This window comes from Hemibagrus wyckioides, linkage group LG29 (genome assembly GCF_019097595.1).
Source record: "Hemibagrus wyckioides isolate EC202008001 linkage group LG29, SWU_Hwy_1.0, whole genome shotgun sequence".
NCBI classification, from domain to species: Eukaryota; Metazoa; Chordata; class Actinopteri; order Siluriformes; family Bagridae; genus Hemibagrus; species Hemibagrus wyckioides.
This window is the reverse complement of record NC_080738.1, coordinates 18,261,797-18,279,836: the sequence shown is the minus strand read 5'-3', so window position 1 is coordinate 18,279,836 and position 18,040 is coordinate 18,261,797. Positions and strand designations below refer to the sequence as shown.

Genomic DNA, 18,040 nt, shown 5'->3' with positions numbered 1-18,040 from the left:
CGTGATGTTCCTCAGATTAAAGATCTCACACTTTGACCTCCACACACAGAGCTGATCATTACATACAAACACTTTAGATTTTATCTTTAAACAGGAGATGTCTTCTTCTAGATCATCTAAAGATTACCTGCAAACTTTTTTTAAAAGTCCCTTGGGATTCAGTTGAAGCATTTTGGACCTGGGAGATAATCCAAGCCTTTTCCTGTGTGTTTAGAATGTGTGTGTTTGTATACAGTTGGTTCTAGAGATGTTTGCAAATTGTTCCTAAGAAGAACCTGGTTTTGTGGAGGTCTGCAGATCTTGGCAGAGTTGCTGGTGTATCCAAGGCCACTGGTCATCAGCAGCAGCCACATGTGCACTCCTAATGCACTCCTAATTGTGACCACAAGCCAAACAGATGCTTCTGAAAGTCATTACAGCAAATTCTGGAAACAGAGATGAGTATCAGCTCAGTGATGGACGACACAACAGAAAACTCCATGCCTAGGTATTAGGGTTTGATGGATAGCTCTGATGTCGTCAGCTCTGAGTGGAACTTCTCCACATCACTAATGCTGGATTTATGTCTCGGAGGTCCAGTGAGGTCACTTCACTAAATCACAGATAAGGATGTGATGGTGGCCGAAGTGTCTCCTGATAGCAGGCTAATGAGAAAGAGAGCGTTATTGAGTTAAACAGACACGTGTGGAGTAGGAGGGTCTGATGATGATGATGATGATGAGCTATTTTCAGCTCTGGGTGTTGTAGATCTGTGGTGTCGGGGACGGAGATGTTTAAACCTCATCATCTGTCACACTGACAACTCGAGTTACTGCAATGTGACAGACAAACCAATTACAGAGCAGTGTGTGTGTGTGTGTGTGTGTGTGTGTGTGTGTGTGTGGTATCATCAGGTAATTAAAATGGGAGCTGATGAGATACTGTATTAGAGCGTAATAGAGCAGGAGTTATAGAGCAGGAGAGATAGAGAGGAGTGGTAGAGGGGAGTGATAGAGGGGAGTGATAGAGCAGGAGTGATAGAGCAGGAGTGATGGAGCAGGACTGATAGAGAGGAGTGATAGAGCAGGAGTGATGGAGCAGGAGTTATAGAGGAGTGATAGAGCAGGAGTGATGGAGCAGGATTGATAGAGAGGACTGATAGAGAGGAGTGATAGAGCAGGAGTGATAGAGCAGGAGTGATAGAGCAGGAGTGATAGAGAGGAGTGATAGAGCAGGAGTGATAGAGCAGGAGTGATAGAGTGGAGTGATAGAGCAGGAGTGATGGAGCAGGAATAATGGAGCATGAGTGATAGAGCAGGAGTGATAGAGCAGGAGTGATGGAGCATGAGTGATAGAGCAGGAGTGATAGAGCAGGAGTGATGGAGCGGGAGTGATAGAGCAGGAGTGATGGAGCAGGAGTGATAGAGCAGGAGTGATAGAGAGGAGTGATAGAGCAGGAGTGATAGATAGGAGTGATAGAGCAGAATGAAAAAAGCAGAAGTGACAGAGCAGAAGTGATGGAGCAGGAGTGATGGAGAGGACTGATAGAGCAGGAGTGATAGAGATGAGTGATAGAGCAGGAGTGATAGAGAGGAGTGATAGAGCAGGAGTGATAGAGATGAGTGATAGAGCAGGAGTGATAGAGAGGACTGATAGAGCAGGAGTGATAGAGATGAGTGATAGAGCAGGAGTGATAGAGAGGAGTGATAGAGCAGGAGTGATAGAGAGGAGTGATAGAGCAGGAGTGATAGAGATGAGTGATAGAGCAGGAGTGATAGAGAGGAGTGATAGAGCAGGAGTGATAGAGAGGAGTGATAGAGCAGGAGTGATAGATAGGAGTGATAGAGCAGAATGAAAAAAGCAGAAGTGACAGAGCAGAAGTGATGGAGCAGGAGTGATGGAGAGGACTGATAGAGCAGGAGTGATAGAGATGAGTGATAGAGCAGGAGTGATAGAGAGGAGTGATAGAGCAGGAGTGATAGAGAGGAGTGATAGAGCAGGAGTGATAGAGCAGGAGTGATAGAGAGGAGTGATAGAGAGGAGTGATAGAGCAGGAGTGATAGAGATGAGTGATAGAGCAGGAGTGATAGAGAGGAGTGATAGAGCAGGAGTGATAGAGAGGAGTGATAGAGCAGGAGTGATAGACAGGAGTGATAGAGCAGGAGTGATAGAGAGGAGTGATAGAGAGGAGTGATAGAGCAGGAGTGATAGAGATGAGTGATAGAGCAGGAGTGATAGAGAGGAGTGATAGAGCAGGAGTGATAGAGAGGAGTGATAGAGCAGGAGTGATAGAGCAGGAGTGATAGAGCAGGAGTGATAGAGAGGACTGATAGAGAGGAGTGATAGAGCAGAAGTGATAGAGAGGAGTGATAGAGCAGGAGTGATGGAGCAGGAGTGATAGAGAGGACTGATAGAGCAGGAGTGATAGAGAGGAGTGATAGAGCAGAAGTGATAGAGCAGGAGTGATAAAGAGGAGTGATAGAGAGGAGTGATAGAGAGGAGCGATAGAGCAGAAGTGATGGAGCTGGAGTGATAGAGCAGGAGTGATAGAGAGGAGTGATAGAGCTGGAGTGATAGAGCAGGAGTGATAAAGAGGAGTGATAGAGCAGGAGTGATAAAGAGGAGTGATAGAGAGGAGTGATAGAGAGGAGTGATAGAGCAGAAGTGATGGAGCTGGAGTGATAGAGCAGGAGTGATAGAGCAGGAGTGATAAAGAGGAGTGATAGAGAGGAGTGATAGAGCAGGAGTGATAAAGAGGAGTGATAGAGAGGAGTGATAGAGCAGGAGTGATAAAGAGGAGTGATAGAGAGGAGTGATAGAGCAGGAGTGATAAAGAGGAGTGATAGAGAGGAGTGATAGAGAGGAGTGATAGAGCAGGAGTGATAGAGAGGAGTGATAGAGAGGAGTGATAGAGCAGGAGTGATAGAGAGGAGTGATAAAGAGGAGTGATAGAGAGGAGTGATAGAGCAGGAGTGATAAAGAGGAGTGATAGAGATGAGTGATAAAGAGGAGTGATAGAGAGGAGTGATAGAGCAGGAGTGATAAAGAGGAGTGATAGAGAGGAGTGATAGAGCAGGAGTGATAAAGAGGAGTGATAGATGGTTGCTCTCAGGTATAGGAGGTGTTTAGCCCAGCTATCTGTCAGGTTTTATTGACATGGACGACTTCATTAACTCTCCTGAACACGTGAAGGTGTTTTCTCATCAGTGTTCATCACTGCAACATTGATTCACACATCACATTACATTTATCTCCAAACAACTCAGATTAAACCTCAGCATGAGGAACATCTCCTCTCCTCCTCTCCTCTCTTCTTCTCCTCCTCTCCTCTCCTCTCCTCTCCTCTCCTCTCCTCTCCTCTCCTCTCCTCTCCTCTTCTCCTCCTCTCCTCTCCTCTCCTCTTCTCCTCCTCTCCTCTCCTCTCCTCCTCTCCTTTCCTCTTCTCCTCCTCTCCTCCTCTCCTCTTCTCCTCCTCTCCTCTCCTCTCCTCCTCTCCTCTTCTCCTCCTCTCCTCTCCTCCTCTCCTCTCCTCTTCTCCTCCTCTCCTCTCCTCTCCTCTTCTCCTCCTCTCCTCTCCTCTCCTCTCCACATCTCGTCTCCTCTCCTCTCCTCTCCTCTCCACATCTCCTCTCCTCTTCTCCTCCTCTCCTCTCCTCTTCTCCTCCTCTCCTCTCCTCTTCTCTCCCCATCTCCTCCCCTCTTCTCTCCACAGCTCCTCTCCACCTCTTCTTGCCACCTCTCATCTCCTCTCCACATCTCCTCTCCTCTCCACATCTCGTCTCCTCTCCACATCTTGTCTCCTCTCCACATCTCGTCTCCTCTCCACATCTTGTCTCCTCTCCACATCTTGTCTCCTCTCCACATCTCGTCTCCTCTCCACATCCTGTCTCCTCTCCACATCTCCTCTCCTCTCCACATCTCGTCTCCTCTCCACATCTTGTCTCCTCTCCACATCTCGTCTCCTCTCCACATCTTGTCTCCTCTCCACATCTCCTCTCCTCTCCACATCTTGTCTCCTCTCCACATCTCGTCTCCTCTCCACATCTTGTCTCCTCTCCACATCTCGTCTCCTCTCCACATCTTGTCTCCTCTCCACATCTCGTCTCCTCTCCACATCCTGTCTCCTCTCCACATCTCGTCTCCTCTCCACATCTCCTCTCCTCTCCACATCTCCTCTCCTCTCCTCTCCTCTCCTCTCCACATCTCTCCTCTCCTCTCCACATCTCCTCTCCTCTCCACATCTCCTCTCCACATCTCCTCTCCTCTCTTCTCCTCTCCACATCTCCTCTCCTCTCCACATCTCCTCTCCTCACATCTCCTCTCCACATCTCCTCTCCACATCTCCTCTCCACATCTCCTCTCCTCTCCACATCTCCTCTCCTCTCTTCTCCTCTCCTCTCCACATCTCCTCTCCACATCTCCTCTCCTCTCCACATCTCCTCTCCACATCTCCTCTCCACATCTCCTCTCCTCTCCACATCTCCTCTCCACATCTCCTCTTCTCTCCTCTCCTCTCCACATCTCCTCTCCACATCTCCTCTCCTCTCTTCTCCTCTCCTCTCCACATCTCCTCTCCTCTCTTCTCCTCTCCTCTCCACATCTCCTCTCCTCTCCTCTCCTCTCCACATCTCCTCTCCACATCTCCTCTCCTCTCCACATCTCCTCTCCTCTCCTCTCCTCTCCACATCTCCTCTCCTCTCCTCTCCTCTCCACATCTCCTCTCCTCTCCTCTCCTCTCCTCTCCTCTCCACATCTCCTCTCCTCTCCACATCTCCTCTCCTCTCCACATCTCCTCTCCTCTCCTCTCCACATCTCCTCTCCTCTCCACATCTCCTCTCCTCTCCTCTCCTCTCCACAACTCCTCTCCTCTCCTCTCCACATCTCCTCTCCACCTCTTCTTGCCACCTCTCATCTCCTTGTCATTCTTTAAAACAACATTTGTATTTTCAAGTAAACATCATTAAGAGGAAGAAAAAAGAGGACTGGAATGAAGGAGAAAAAAATAAAAGAAAGAAGAAAGGAAAAATAAAACTTTCCCCTTTGCCACCTCATTATTCTGTAAGCTCCTCATTTGCATATTAGATTTGATTGGTTGAAGCTGTTGAGCCCAACGTATGACATCACAACCTGGTCTTATCCAAAGCTCCGCCTCCAGATGAGAAGAATTCTGATGGATACAGCTGGATGTGTGGAGTCCGAGTGAAGAGGAGGAAATATTTAAACTCATGTGCCTGAGGGTTTGGGGTTTTTAAGAAGAAAGAATCTGAAAGCTTTGATGTTGTGTAATTGTGTTTTCCGCTTTCAGGCACCGTCAGTTTCCCAATGTAGTGATGAGGCACGTGCTGTCTGTGAGTGTGTCTGTGTGTGTGTGTGTGTGTGTGTCAGGGGCTCTCTCGGGTGCTTAGCCGCTTCTGCACTGGCAAAGAATCAGTGTTTCTTCATGAGTCGCTGCACAACAGAGAACTGTGTAACGTAGAACACATGACCGATTGAGAAACTAGAGAAGATGGAGAATAAATTCCACAAGATGGTGTAAAGAAAGAAAGAAAGAAAATAAATAAAGAAAATATGAGAGAGTATGTGGTTATTTCTCTTGAAGGCTCCAAAAGAACATTGTCTTTTATTCATATATTTTCTTCGGTGTGTGTGTGTGTGTGTGTATGTGTGTGTGTGTGTGTGTGTGTATGTGTGTGTGTGTGTGTACAGGTATATGGCTATAATCCACCCTCTGAAGCCTCATCTCTCAGCCACAGCCACTAAAGTGGTGATAGTATGTATCTGGGTGCTGGCCGTGGTGCTGGCGTTCCCGCTCTGCTTCTTCTCCACCGTCAGGAAATTACCCAAGAGGACTCTGTGCTACGTGGCTTGGCCTCAACCCGGGGATGACCCCTTCATGTGAGAATCACCTGCATGCTGAATTCTGATTGGTCAGGAGCTCTGACAGTAGCACAGGTTTATATTAATGTGCTTCTTCTTATATAGCGTTATGGTTTCTATAGCAACAGCTCATTCACATGTAGTCTCCAGTGTCAGAGGTAAAGCTGGAAGTTTTTCTGACATCATGCAGGTGAGGGAACGACTGTTTATAGCTGTAAGTGACTACAGGAAGTGACTCGCATCATAGACATTAGATGTAACTGTAAATGGATAAAAGGTACAATGAGAAATTATAATGTTTTAGAATCACCATGTGAACATTTTTACACTCTTATTGTGCCAGGCAAGTGTTATTGTGTCACAAAGTGTGCCACAGCCAATCACATTCCAGTATGCATATGCAGCCTAGGCATCACACAGGTAGAGTAGAGAAGGAGAGCTAGTTCCTCGTGGGTTCTTTAAAGTTCTGAAAGAGCTTCGACTGGGACGAGAGAACCCTTTAGGTCAGATGGAACCTTATTGAGAAAGATGTTTTCCAAGAACTTTGTGCTTTTAACCTTCTGTAACTTTTCATATGAGTTTATTCCCATCTCTAAATCTAGAGTCTAGTCTTCTGATCTCAGCCGTACCTTATCGTAAATATCCGATCTTTTCCGGTCTTCTGTTCTAATCACCTGTTTTTTTACGACAATGTGCTTTGACAGGTACCATATCATCGTGATGTTGCTGGTCTACATGCTGCCTCTGGTGGTGATGGGAATCACCTACACCGTCATCGGTTTGACGCTGTGGGGTGGAGCCATTCCCGGAGACTCATCAGACAATTATCACGGGCAGCTACGTGCTAAGAGGAAGGTCGGTGGCTAAAATTGTTCTCAGATGATGTTGATTTCAAAAAATGGTGAAATGAAAAGGGAAAGATGTAAGCGGACGCTAGTCACACAGGTGCAGTAAGATGTTTCTGCTGGTTTCTTGCAAATATTTCTGGACATTGTTTGAGTACAGTTCATGTTTTGCATAAATGCATTTCCCATCAGCGTTAGCATTATTGTAGGTAGTGACGTAGCTTATGTAGTCGTCACTAATGCTAACAAACCTTTTTCACTGACTAGCATAAAATCTGCACTTATTTTGTTTTGTTTGAATGAAACTGCATCCTGTTGGAACTGAAATCCAAAAGAACATGCTTAGCATTTTACAATTTAGCAGTTTGACTATTTCCAAAAGGCTTGGGGACAAATCCCCAGAGCCCCAGTGAAACTAGCGGCATGTGTCTTGTCCTGTCTTGTCTTGTCATGTCTTGTCTTGTATTGTCTTGGAGCTGAAGATATTTCCTGCAGTCTTCTCTCCACCTGAGAGCTCTTACCTTCTCTTAGCTTATGTTCTCCTCCCTCTGTAAGTGCTACTGAAGAAACTCATCTCCAGCTCTCAGACGGCGGAGCACCGCATGAAGAGCTCTACAGCACCAGCCTCCTCGAGCTTCTCGTCTGGCGGCTAAAATGAACCTGTCTGATTTTTTTGGAGTAGATCAATCCGGGATGAGTATGTGCCTTCTTCTTTCTTCACTTTGAAGCCACACCATCGTGACGACTGTCTCTTTGGAAGGTCCGATCTCTTTGAAACGAGAATGCGAGGCGAGGAAGCGATATCTCATTAGCACAGAGACATGGGTTTTAATTATGTGCATGGAAGTAATTAGGAAATCTATAAACATTCATTATGAAGGAGACGCCGCAGCGCACACCATTCTATTGTGATTAAAATTGAAGAGAGCCATCAGTCTTCACAGTTTGTTTTCTTGCAGTTGAATAATTTATTCTCAGTCACTTTAAAATATCACCAGCTGAACGCTTGTGTCACTTCACATCTTCCATCTTCCATTCCATCTCCATGAAACAGCAAGTCATCAGATTGGGACAAACATACAGGGAACAGGAAGTGGAAATAAGGACAGGAACTGCTCTCAAACAAACAGGAAATTCACTGACAGAAATATTTTTCAATGAATTAAGAACTACAACAAGACAGAATGCAAGCAGCGATCTGCGGGGTCCAAGCACCAAGAACAGTAATAGGAGTTACATCTTTTTAACTAAATTAAGCTACGCCCTGGATTGACTTGTGGTGGCCATTTTTTTTGTTAATTATAGACGTTCACACAGCACTGCTTCACAAATTTGTCATATTATGCAAATGAGTGGGCGGAGCTTGCCTGTGTAGCAGTGCTTTAGCCTCCTGTAAAGTTTGCACTGTGATGTAATTTAAACGATTTGAAGTTTTGCATGAAGCTAAAAGTTCTGTTGAACTCAGGAACTCATGAGCAGGATTGATGTGAAAGTAGTCTTTACCTGTGGGTGAAGTCGATTTGGACTCTGCAGTCACTCCATCATTTTGTATTTAAATCCCAGCACAGCTTCTCGCAGGCAGAAGCTAAAGTGAGATTGATGCACTCACCAACGCTTTAGCCGCGATTTCTAAACACACCACTAGAAGAAAGAAAAAAACATTTTGGCGTGTCTGGATTTCATTACTCTGAATCGAGCGTGCTGCTCCTCTGCCTTCTCCTGCTGTCAGGACGGAGGCGGGAGTCGAGCGACGCCTCACGCTGATCAACTTTATCAAAACACTTTACATTCAGAGACACAGGCAGCATCTCATCCTGGATATCATCTGCTTTTATTGTTTTTTCACCACACACACGCTGCAAAAGACTGAATGAAATCACACAGAGGTCTCTCTGCATATCGTCTCTCTCTGATCAGCGGCTGTCACTCACACTCCATAAAGTAATGGCGCCCATTACACTCGCTGGAATTGCCTGAGATCTCCACAATCTCCAGCTCACTACAATGTTCTTTTCCTTCCCTCTATTACGGGCTACTTTGGAAATCAGTACGTGTGTGTGTGTGAAGGGTGATGGCGATGGCGGTGGAGGCAGACAGGTCTCAGACTTGCTAAACGCCACCACTCTGGAGGATAATTAAGAAGATTGTGAAAGCAGGAACATGTTCTGCTTCTGAATCGGTCCTTAATCAGCCGAGGAACCGATATCCCTCTGAGGAACAGCTCCGGGTCTTTAACATAAATAGATCTGAAAGGAAGCAATTCCTCTCTCTCTCTCTCTCTCTCTGTGTGTGTGTGATCGGCGTGAAGAGTGGGAATGAAATCTCCATCCTGGAGCTGATGCGGGTTTCAGATGTGTTTGTAAAAATCACCACATTGAGCATTTCCATACAGATGATAGAGTGAACTGATGCTATTCAGTCATTAACTGATGATGTAAAACAGATGTGTTGTGGGTTCTTTCTTTCTTTCTTTCTTTCTTTCTTTCTTTCTTTCTTTCTTTCTTTCTTTCTTTCTTTCTTTCTTTCTTTCTTTCTCTGTCTGTCTTAGGTCTCTCCCTCTCTCTTTCTCTCTCTCTCTCCAGTGTAATGGAGAGTGAGAGGTTGTCTGTGTGTAATGAAGGACTTCATCTTTAAGAAATCATGAATTATGTTGTATATATAATAATTATTTGGATTGGTCATGAGGTGTTGATGAGTTTCCTGTATCGGTGGCTCTGACAGTAGTGCATCACAGCTGTATAAAACCACACTGAACGCTTGAATGCGTTAGTGTTTCTTGGGGACTTGTACTGCGGAGCTGCACATAAACTGAGTGTTTATTAATTGACTACATGAAAAGAACACTCATTATTTTTTCTCTTCATTTTTCTCTTTCTCAGAGTTTCTAAGCACTTCAGGCTTAATGGAGAGCGTCAAACTGCACGCTACAGATTCCTCCAGTGAGAATTAGAGCTCATTTAGGCTAAATTGGCTGTGCTGAAACTGGAATTTATCACCGCTCTAATTGCCTTTTGAGTTCTTGTAAGATTAATCTCATCAGTCAGGTGGAGTCGAGGGGAAATTAGCACTCAGCTAGACGCTAATGCTTTACTAAAGCAAACAGGAACTCTGTGAACTGCTGAGGTCTGCTAGCGTGAGTATCAGGAAAGAGGACTGATTATTTAGTCGTGTAAATCCTCGGAGTCCCGCCGGTCAGACCTGATCGAGCTCGCCGTGTCTCAGAGTTGTTCGCTGTGGTGTTTAGTGACGGCGTTTCTGTGTTCTCTCTCCAGTCGAGAGCTCTCAGCGCTAAAGAGAGTTAGCACAGCACTCAGAATGTAATGAGGTTCATTAGTACAGTAATCAGATAAGGGACATGATGATGGACATGGAGACGCAGACGGTTCGACGTGGTGCTTTATTAAGGGCATTGACCTCAGACTCTTACATAATATAATGCATTTTTAATTATATATATATATATATGACAATATGAATGAATCCACAGCGATTTGATCAAAATAACTGAAATTAAATGATACGATGAACTCAATTTGAAAATTGACGACTCCTCTGAATCTGCCACCACACGATTCCTTCCTTCCTCCTGCTATTTCTGACTTCATTCCTTCTTTCTTCCTTTCCTCCCTTGTTTCTCCACATTCCTGCTTTTTTCTTCTCAGGCTACAACACCTTCAATTAAATTCCTCCCGACTCATCCCTCTCTTCTCTCTTCACCCTTTTTTATCTCTCCTCTGAATAAGTTTTGATTTGATTGAGTAATAAACAAACGAGTGCTGAAGCTTCTCAGAAAGCTGAGAGGGAAACATTACAGTGGATCAAGAAGTCGTGCTGGAAAAAGTGACAAGAAACAAAAAGAATGAGGTGATGATAATGAGCGATGGACTGCTGATCCTCACACATCCTTTCTTTCAGATGTCTGAGCATTGACTAATTCAGACAGCGGATAAATATGAGGCTACGGGTTTAACTGGAGCTCATTTATAGCTGTGAACGAGTCATTTGCATTGTTCAGGATTCTCGGGCCTCAGAACCAGGTTGCTGCTGGTTTGTTAGTGTCCTGCCTCAGCTAATGTGTGGGAGTATTTAAAAAGACAGTAAAATAGAGCCGAATCAAGATGCTAGCTTTCTAGCGCTTACATTTCTTTGATAAACACACTCTGTAGAGCAGTTTGTTTACTCGCAGCCTGTTTACGGAGGCGGGGCTAATGTCTTCTAGGTGGCATTTAACTAAATGCAAATTGTAAAGAATGAATCATAAACAGCATTTCACCATTTTCCAGGAATAAGATTAAAATTAGACGATCCATTTTTGTCTTATTTTTAAAGAAGCTTTGTGTCTGCAGTGTTCAGTGTCAGCATCTTTAATGACCAGGAGCTGAGTCCTCTCAGACATCTTCACTACGCATCATTTCCTCGAATCAGTTTTCCGGCTGTATTCGGAAAAATGTAACCCAGCATCAAAATAATGATTTATTTACCTACCTCCTTTCTCATCAGCGCTCTTGTAGAATGTATAAAACATGGACGAGAAGGAATAAAATGTTTTACCGCTGGATTTGCCCCGAAGCTAAAAAGATCAGCGAGATCCATTGGGACGGCTTTGTAATCTAAGCGCAGAGGTCTGGAACATTCCACCTCCCTCAGAGCTCGCTCTCATCAGGGATCACCAGCAGAGCAGAACCTGAGAACATCAGCAGATGAGATCTCAGAGGAGGACGTGATGAGCCTGTAGGTCATGCAGACAGACAGCAGACGTGATGGACAGCAGCTGTAACAGTAACTGGGTGAATATTCTAGCAGCTGAATGTTGAATGGGTTTATGATTAGTTCAGGGTTTCAGGATTCATCAGACTGAGGAGAGACACGAGTAGCTGAGGGAAAAAAAGATTTGTTGAAAGGATTTTAATCTGGATTTATGAAACTAATGCTACAAGTAGATAAAATCTTCATTCTTACACATCGATATCTTCTATATACCTGCTTCCAGGACATCAGCTTCCTAAATCCATTTATTTGTGTTTTTTTTTTATTTGTGTTTTTGTGATGGATCCGGAGTCTATCCTAGGAATACTGGTGGGGGGAGGGGGTAGTTGGGGTTCTTAGAGTCACTGATCCACCTACAGGCATGTTTTTGGGAAGTGAACTTAATGCTTAGGATTGTTGAGATGATGGAACATGGAGGAAGGAGTCTTCAGTGTCAGAGGGTCAGTGATTTGTTACAGTGCATATATAACATGCTGGTAAAGGAAATTAATCAAATCCAGGATGGTAGCAGTGCCTCTACTTCATCTCACCACCCTGTCACTGATTATTTTCCCCTAAAAACACGACATGCAGCGTTTTATTCCTCACAGATACCATGATGAAGACCGGACCAAGAGCCGAACCTTGAGGAACTCCTTTAATCACAGGACAGTCGAGGTTTTATCTTTATCGACTGATCCATTATCCACTGGAGTCTTGCGGAGTGAAGACATATAGCATACACCCTCAGTGAAATTGTGATGGAAAAGAAAGGCGTGAGGAACATGTCATGACTCACCGAGTTAAGAGCTAGTGAAGTGAAGAGGTCATTAGCGACCGTTACACAAGACATCTGAGCGGAGAGGTTATTAGCGCAGAGATAAGTCTAACGTCGAGTGGACTCTGCACTTCAGAGCAGTTCAGAAAGAACAGAAAAGAGTTTGTAGTGAAAAGATGTGAAAAAAAATACAAAAAGCCTCAAGGCCAGGGTTCTCAGTGATGCGAGTTGGTGTGGGTCGAAGCAGAGGACTGGTGATTGGTGGAGAAGCTGATGATGTCATCCGAGTCCAGCGGGCTGGAGATAGAGAAATCCTCAGCAGGGATTCGATTTAGAAACAGGGATAGAGGTGAAATGTTGGACGATTACAGATGTTATCAGTGAAGAAATGGAGACACAGCCGCGAGAGATGGAGTGATGTGTTTATTCATCCTGGAGAAGGAGGTGTGGAGGGTTTCACAATGACAGAGCTAAAAAAAAAATAGAATGTTAGCAGTCTATTTAAACAAAGATTGGAAAATGATCACTTCCTGCTTCTGAACACTTCCTGCTTCATTTCCTCCTGTTCATAAGCACTGCTGTGCTGTTCATAAGCTGTTCATAAGCTATTCATTGTGTTCGGTACATTCTGCTTGTGGACAGTTTTTTTTTTCCAGTTCCTCCAGTTTATCTTGATGCATTGACATTCAGTGGATGTTGCTTTTTACACTAAAACACTCAGAGATATTTCCCCATTCCACATTTTCATAAAGAGAGTGAGAGGAGGGTGGAGAGGGAGAGGAGGGTGGAGAGAGAGAGAGAGAGAGAGAGAGAGAGGGTGGAGAGAGAGAGAGAGAGAGAGAGAGAGAGGGTGGAGAGAGAGAGAGAGAGAGGGTGGAGAGAGAGACAGAGAGAGAGAGAGAGAGAAAGGAGGGAAAGAAAGCGAGAGAGAGAGAGAGGAGGGTGGAGAGGGAGAGGAGGGTGGAGAGAGAGAGAGAGCGGGTGGAGAGGGAGAGGAGGGTGGAGAGAGAGAGAGAGAGAGAGAGAAAGGAGGGAAAGAAAGCGAGAGAGAGAGAGAGGAGGGTGGAGAGGGAGAGGAGGGTGGAGAGAGAGAGAGAGAGAGAGAGGGTGGAGAGAGAGAGAGAGGGTGGAGAGAGAGACAGAGAGAGAGAGAGAGACAGAGAGAGAGAGAGAGAAAGGAGGGAAAGAAAGCAAGAGAGAGAGAGAGAGGAAGGTGGAGAGGGAGAGGAGGGTGGAGAGAGAGAGAGAGCGGGTGGAGAGAGAGAGAGAGAGAGAGGGTGGAGAGAGAGAGAGAGAGAGAGAGAGAGAGAGAGACAGAGAGAGAGAGAGAGAGAGAGAGAGAGAGAGAAAGGAGGGAAAGAAAGCGAGAGAAAGAGAGAGGTGTAATTCAGGTTACGCTCACTGACTTTAGGGAATTGCTGGAGCAGATTGTGGGAATCAGCAGAGCAATACACACTCAGTGATGCAGACAGCAAGCATTCTGGGTAATACACATGATGGGCATTATTGATAAGAAGCTGAATTTAAGAGTCTGGTTGTTGGACAGGAAGAAGCTCATCAGCAGCATACAGATGTGACTGCTGCTGGAATAAAGATTTCTGTGGACTGACTTTAGTTTCATTTATCTACACCAAGCAGCAGTTTGGCTTTCTCTCATTTTTCTGTTTCTTGTTTTAGAGAATGTCCTGTTTTGCAAAAAAAAAAACGGTTAAAATTAGCTGTCAGGCCCACTTCCACTTCCTGTAAACACCTGCTGTAAACACTTCCACTTCCTGTAAACACCTGCTGTAAACACTTCCACTTCCTGTAAACACCTGCTGTAAACACTTCCACTTCCTGTAAACACCTGCTGTAAACACTTCCACTTCCTGTTAACACCTGCTGTAAACACTTCCACTTCCTGTTAACACCTGCTGTAAACACTTCCACTTCCTGTTAACACCTGCTGTAAACACTTCCACTTCCTGTAAACACCTGCTGTAAACACTTCCACTTCCTGTAAACACCTGCTGTAAACATTTACACTTCCTGTAAACACCTGCTGTAAACACTTCCACTTCCTGTAAACACCTGCTGTAAACATTTACACTTCCTGTAAACACCTGCTGTAAACACTTCCACTTCCTGTAAACACCTGCTGTAAACACTTCCACTTCCTGTAAACACCTGCTGTAAACATTTACACTTCATGTAAACACCTGCTGTAAACATTTACACTTCCTGTAAACACCTGCTGTAAACATTTACACTTCCTGTTAACACCTGCTGTAAACACTTCCACTTCCTGTAAACACCTGCTGTAAACACTTCCACTTCCTGTAAACACCTGCTGTAAACATTTACACTTCATGTAAACACCTGCTGTAAACATTTACACTTCCTGTAAACACCTGCTGTAAACACTTTCACTTCCTGTAAACACCTGCTGTAAACACTTCCACTTCCTGTAAACACCTGCTGTAAACACTTCCACTTCCTGTAAACACCTACTGTAAACACTTCCACTTCCGGTAAACACCTGCTGTAAACACTTCCACTTCCTGTAAACACCTGCTGTAAACACTTCCACTTCCTGTAAACACCTACTGTAAACACTTCCACTTCCGGTAAACACCTGCTGTAAACACTTCCACTTCCTGTAAACACCTGCTGTAAACACTTCCACTTCCTGTAAGCACCTGCTGTAAACATTTACACTTCATGTAAACACCTGCTGTAAACACTTCCACTTCCTGTAAACACCTGCTGTAAACATTTACACTTCATGTAAACACCTGCTGTAAACACCTGCTGTAAACACTTCCACTTCCTGTAAACACCTGCTGTAAACACTTCCACTTCCTGTAAACACCTGCTGTAAACATTTACACTTCATGTAAACACCTGCTGTAAACACTTCCACTTCCTGTTAACACCTGCTGTAATCAGTTTATTTTATGGACATCCTTCATTTCTTCTTTTTGTTAACTTTTTAAGCAATTTTTGTTGTTGATGTTGTTGTTGTTGTTGTTAATCACACAGCTTGATGACAGTCACTCTTTTCCCTCCAGGTGGTGAAGATGATGATCATTGTAGTCGTGACCTTCGCCATCTGCTGGCTGCCGTATCACATCTACTTCCTGATCACGGGCCTGAACAAGGCGCTGGCTAAGAAGAAGTCCATCCAGCAGGTCTACCTGTCAGTCATGTGGCTGGCCATGAGCTCCACCATGTACAACCCCATTATCTACTGCTGCCTGAACAGCAGGTACACAGAGTTAAAGCCAGATTAATTAACAAAGCTAAAGAAAAGATTTTAGTCAGCAGCTTCTTAGAAGAACTTTAAGGCTTGCCCAAGAACCTACTAAACAAATAAGACTGAACCATTAGCATGTCCACCAGCTAGCCACTGAGTTAGCGAACCCCCAGTCAACTAGTTCAGACTCACAGCTGGACCCAAGTCTCACTTTACATCATCACTGATTTAACAGAGTTTCAATATGCACCGTTGCCATGTCAACCATCATTTGTTCAAACCTAGCTAACTACCTAGCTAGCTTTCATTTCCTGGCTAGCTTAGCACACAGGTTTACTGGCTAAACATTTCCAGGTTGCACCTATCAGTACCAGATAATAACTGCAGTTGTGCCAAAAAGTGTGACATCACAGTCTGAGCTCATACAAAGCCCCACCCCTGAATCCGTTCAGTAGAGTCGATGAAATTATTGCCCCAAAATAGCAGAAAAGCCAGAAGTGAGATGTAGCAACGTGGCTCAGAAATCCTCCTCAATGACGACTGAGTTAAATGAAATAGATAAATGCATTAATGAGGTGTAATGAGATTAATAATAAGGAGCTGGTGAGATCAGAGCTGATCAGAGCAGTGAGCAAAACAGGAAGTGGCACAGAGACATGACGTCTTTCCCGTTTAGATAAACTGATAAATAAATAAATGTACTTTATTGACCTTAGAGGATGAACACCGACGTACGCGATAAACACTGAAATGTACTCACTGATAACGGACGCATGAGTGTAGCTGATGTATCAGTGGACATCTGATATATGTGACGTCTCACCACAGGAGCAGTGAGGTTCAGACAGAGAGGAAGTCTCCCTTCAGATCATTTGATGGACTTCCTGTTTCTTTTCCTTCACTGGAGCCAGATGCAAAGCGAATGTTTAGTTACCTTACACTTTCCTGAAGTCTCCAGATGCTAACCGTTAGCAAATTTATATTCAAATAGTAGGAAGCTAGACGTTTTTATGGTCATATTCATATGAAGTATTGCTACAATGCTAAAACTTAGCAACTCACTGAAAGGGAAAGGACGAGCACACAGGTTGATGAACTATGACTTTTTCATGATAGCTATTTTTCTCGCAAAATAATCAATCTCTTCTCATCCGCAGGTTCCGAGCGGGTTTTAAGCGAGCGCTACGCTGGTGTCCGTTTGTTCGCTTGTCCAGTTATGACGATCTGGAGCTGCGGGCTACACGCATGCAGGCCACACGGCAGAGCAGCATGTGCATGCTGTCACGTGTGGAAACCACCATGATGGTCATGAACGATTCCACAGAGGGCTCCACCAAACGCAAGAGCCTCATCAACCAGCACCTCCACCACAACCACGCCCACAGCCACACCCACAACGGCTGCTCTCACTCCAACAAGAGGAGCACCACGTACACACCTAGCGACCCTCACGATGACTTCTGCTGACCGCACGCGCTCGTCCGTAAGAATTCCGATCAGATTCATCAGACTCGTCTCACTGCCCTTAAGCTTTAACATCAAGACTGTGTGAGGTTCATGGAGCCGCGTAACATTAGCATGAAGTTAGCCAGAACCCACACTGGCGGCTTTGGTTACCATTCCATTGTGTGATTACATGAAGAAAATTGTTCCAATCTTACGGAGATTCTGCCTGAGATCTTGTTGGTCTGTGTTCACTTTCATCACTAGAGGCCATAAAACCGTCATGTTTTATTATATCGCTAATAAAACAGCGTAGCAGCGTGAAGACGTGGAGAAAAAAATCATATTTATTCCTCCATCTGCTTCCCTCGTGTTTTCGCTTACTGTTATTGTTACATGAAGGGAAAAAAAGCTGCCTTGTTAAGTCTCTGTAGGTTTGTTATCTCGCCTCAGCATTCTTCCAGAATCTTCCAGCCCTAACAGCTGTTTCTTCAGATAACTCCTAACTGCTTTCCACAGGAAAAACCAAAGAGATGAGATCGACGTTTCTCTAAAGATAATCGCTAATCGCTAGTAAAACCTGCACACTAAAGATCTCTCTCTCTCTCTTTCTCTCTCATTCTCTCTCTCTCTCTCTCTCTCTCTCTCTCTCTCATTCTCTCTCTATCTCTCTCTCTCTCATTCTCTCTCTCATTCTCTCTCTCTCTCTCATTCTCTCTCTATCTCTCTCACTCTCTCTCTCTCATTCTCTCTCTCTCTCCCTCTCATTCTCTCTCTCTCTCTCTCTCATTCTCACTCTCTCTCTCTCTCTCTCTCTGTCTCTCTCTCTCTCTCATTCTCTCTCTCTCTCTCTCTCTCTCTCTCTCTCTCTCATTCTCTCTCTCATTCTCTCTGTCTCTCTCTCTCATTCTCTCTCTCTCTCTCTCTCTCTCTCTAGGCAAATTTAGTTTACAATTCAAACTTTGTTTTTTGTTGATTTTTGGAAGATTCTGGACAAAGCCTGGAGACTTGATGATGTAGCTGTTTAAGATTCTGTGTCAGTGTTAAGGTTGGATTTCAGCTCCAGATCTCATTCACACACTCCGCTCTGGAGAATTACTTTCTAACCACTTCAGAGTGTAGGAACATAATCATGTT

General features: G+C 44.6%; 1 protein-coding gene across 1 annotated transcript in view; it reads left to right on the top strand.

Annotated features, from left to right (window-relative positions):
• The window catches only part of tacr3a (tachykinin receptor 3a), a 20,401-nt gene extending 2,887 nt beyond the window's left edge, over positions 1-17,514 (top strand). Inside the window, exons 2-5 of the mRNA XM_058384957.1 lie at positions 5,686-5,874; positions 6,561-6,711; positions 15,276-15,472; positions 16,618-17,514. Of these exons, the coding sequence (XP_058240940.1) occupies positions 5,686-5,874; positions 6,561-6,711; positions 15,276-15,472; positions 16,618-16,927 (847 nt within the window). The 3' untranslated portion in view covers positions 16,928-17,514. The remainder of the gene's footprint in view (positions 1-5,685; positions 5,875-6,560; positions 6,712-15,275; positions 15,473-16,617) is intronic.
• The last annotated feature ends 526 nt before the right edge of the window (positions 17,515-18,040 follow it).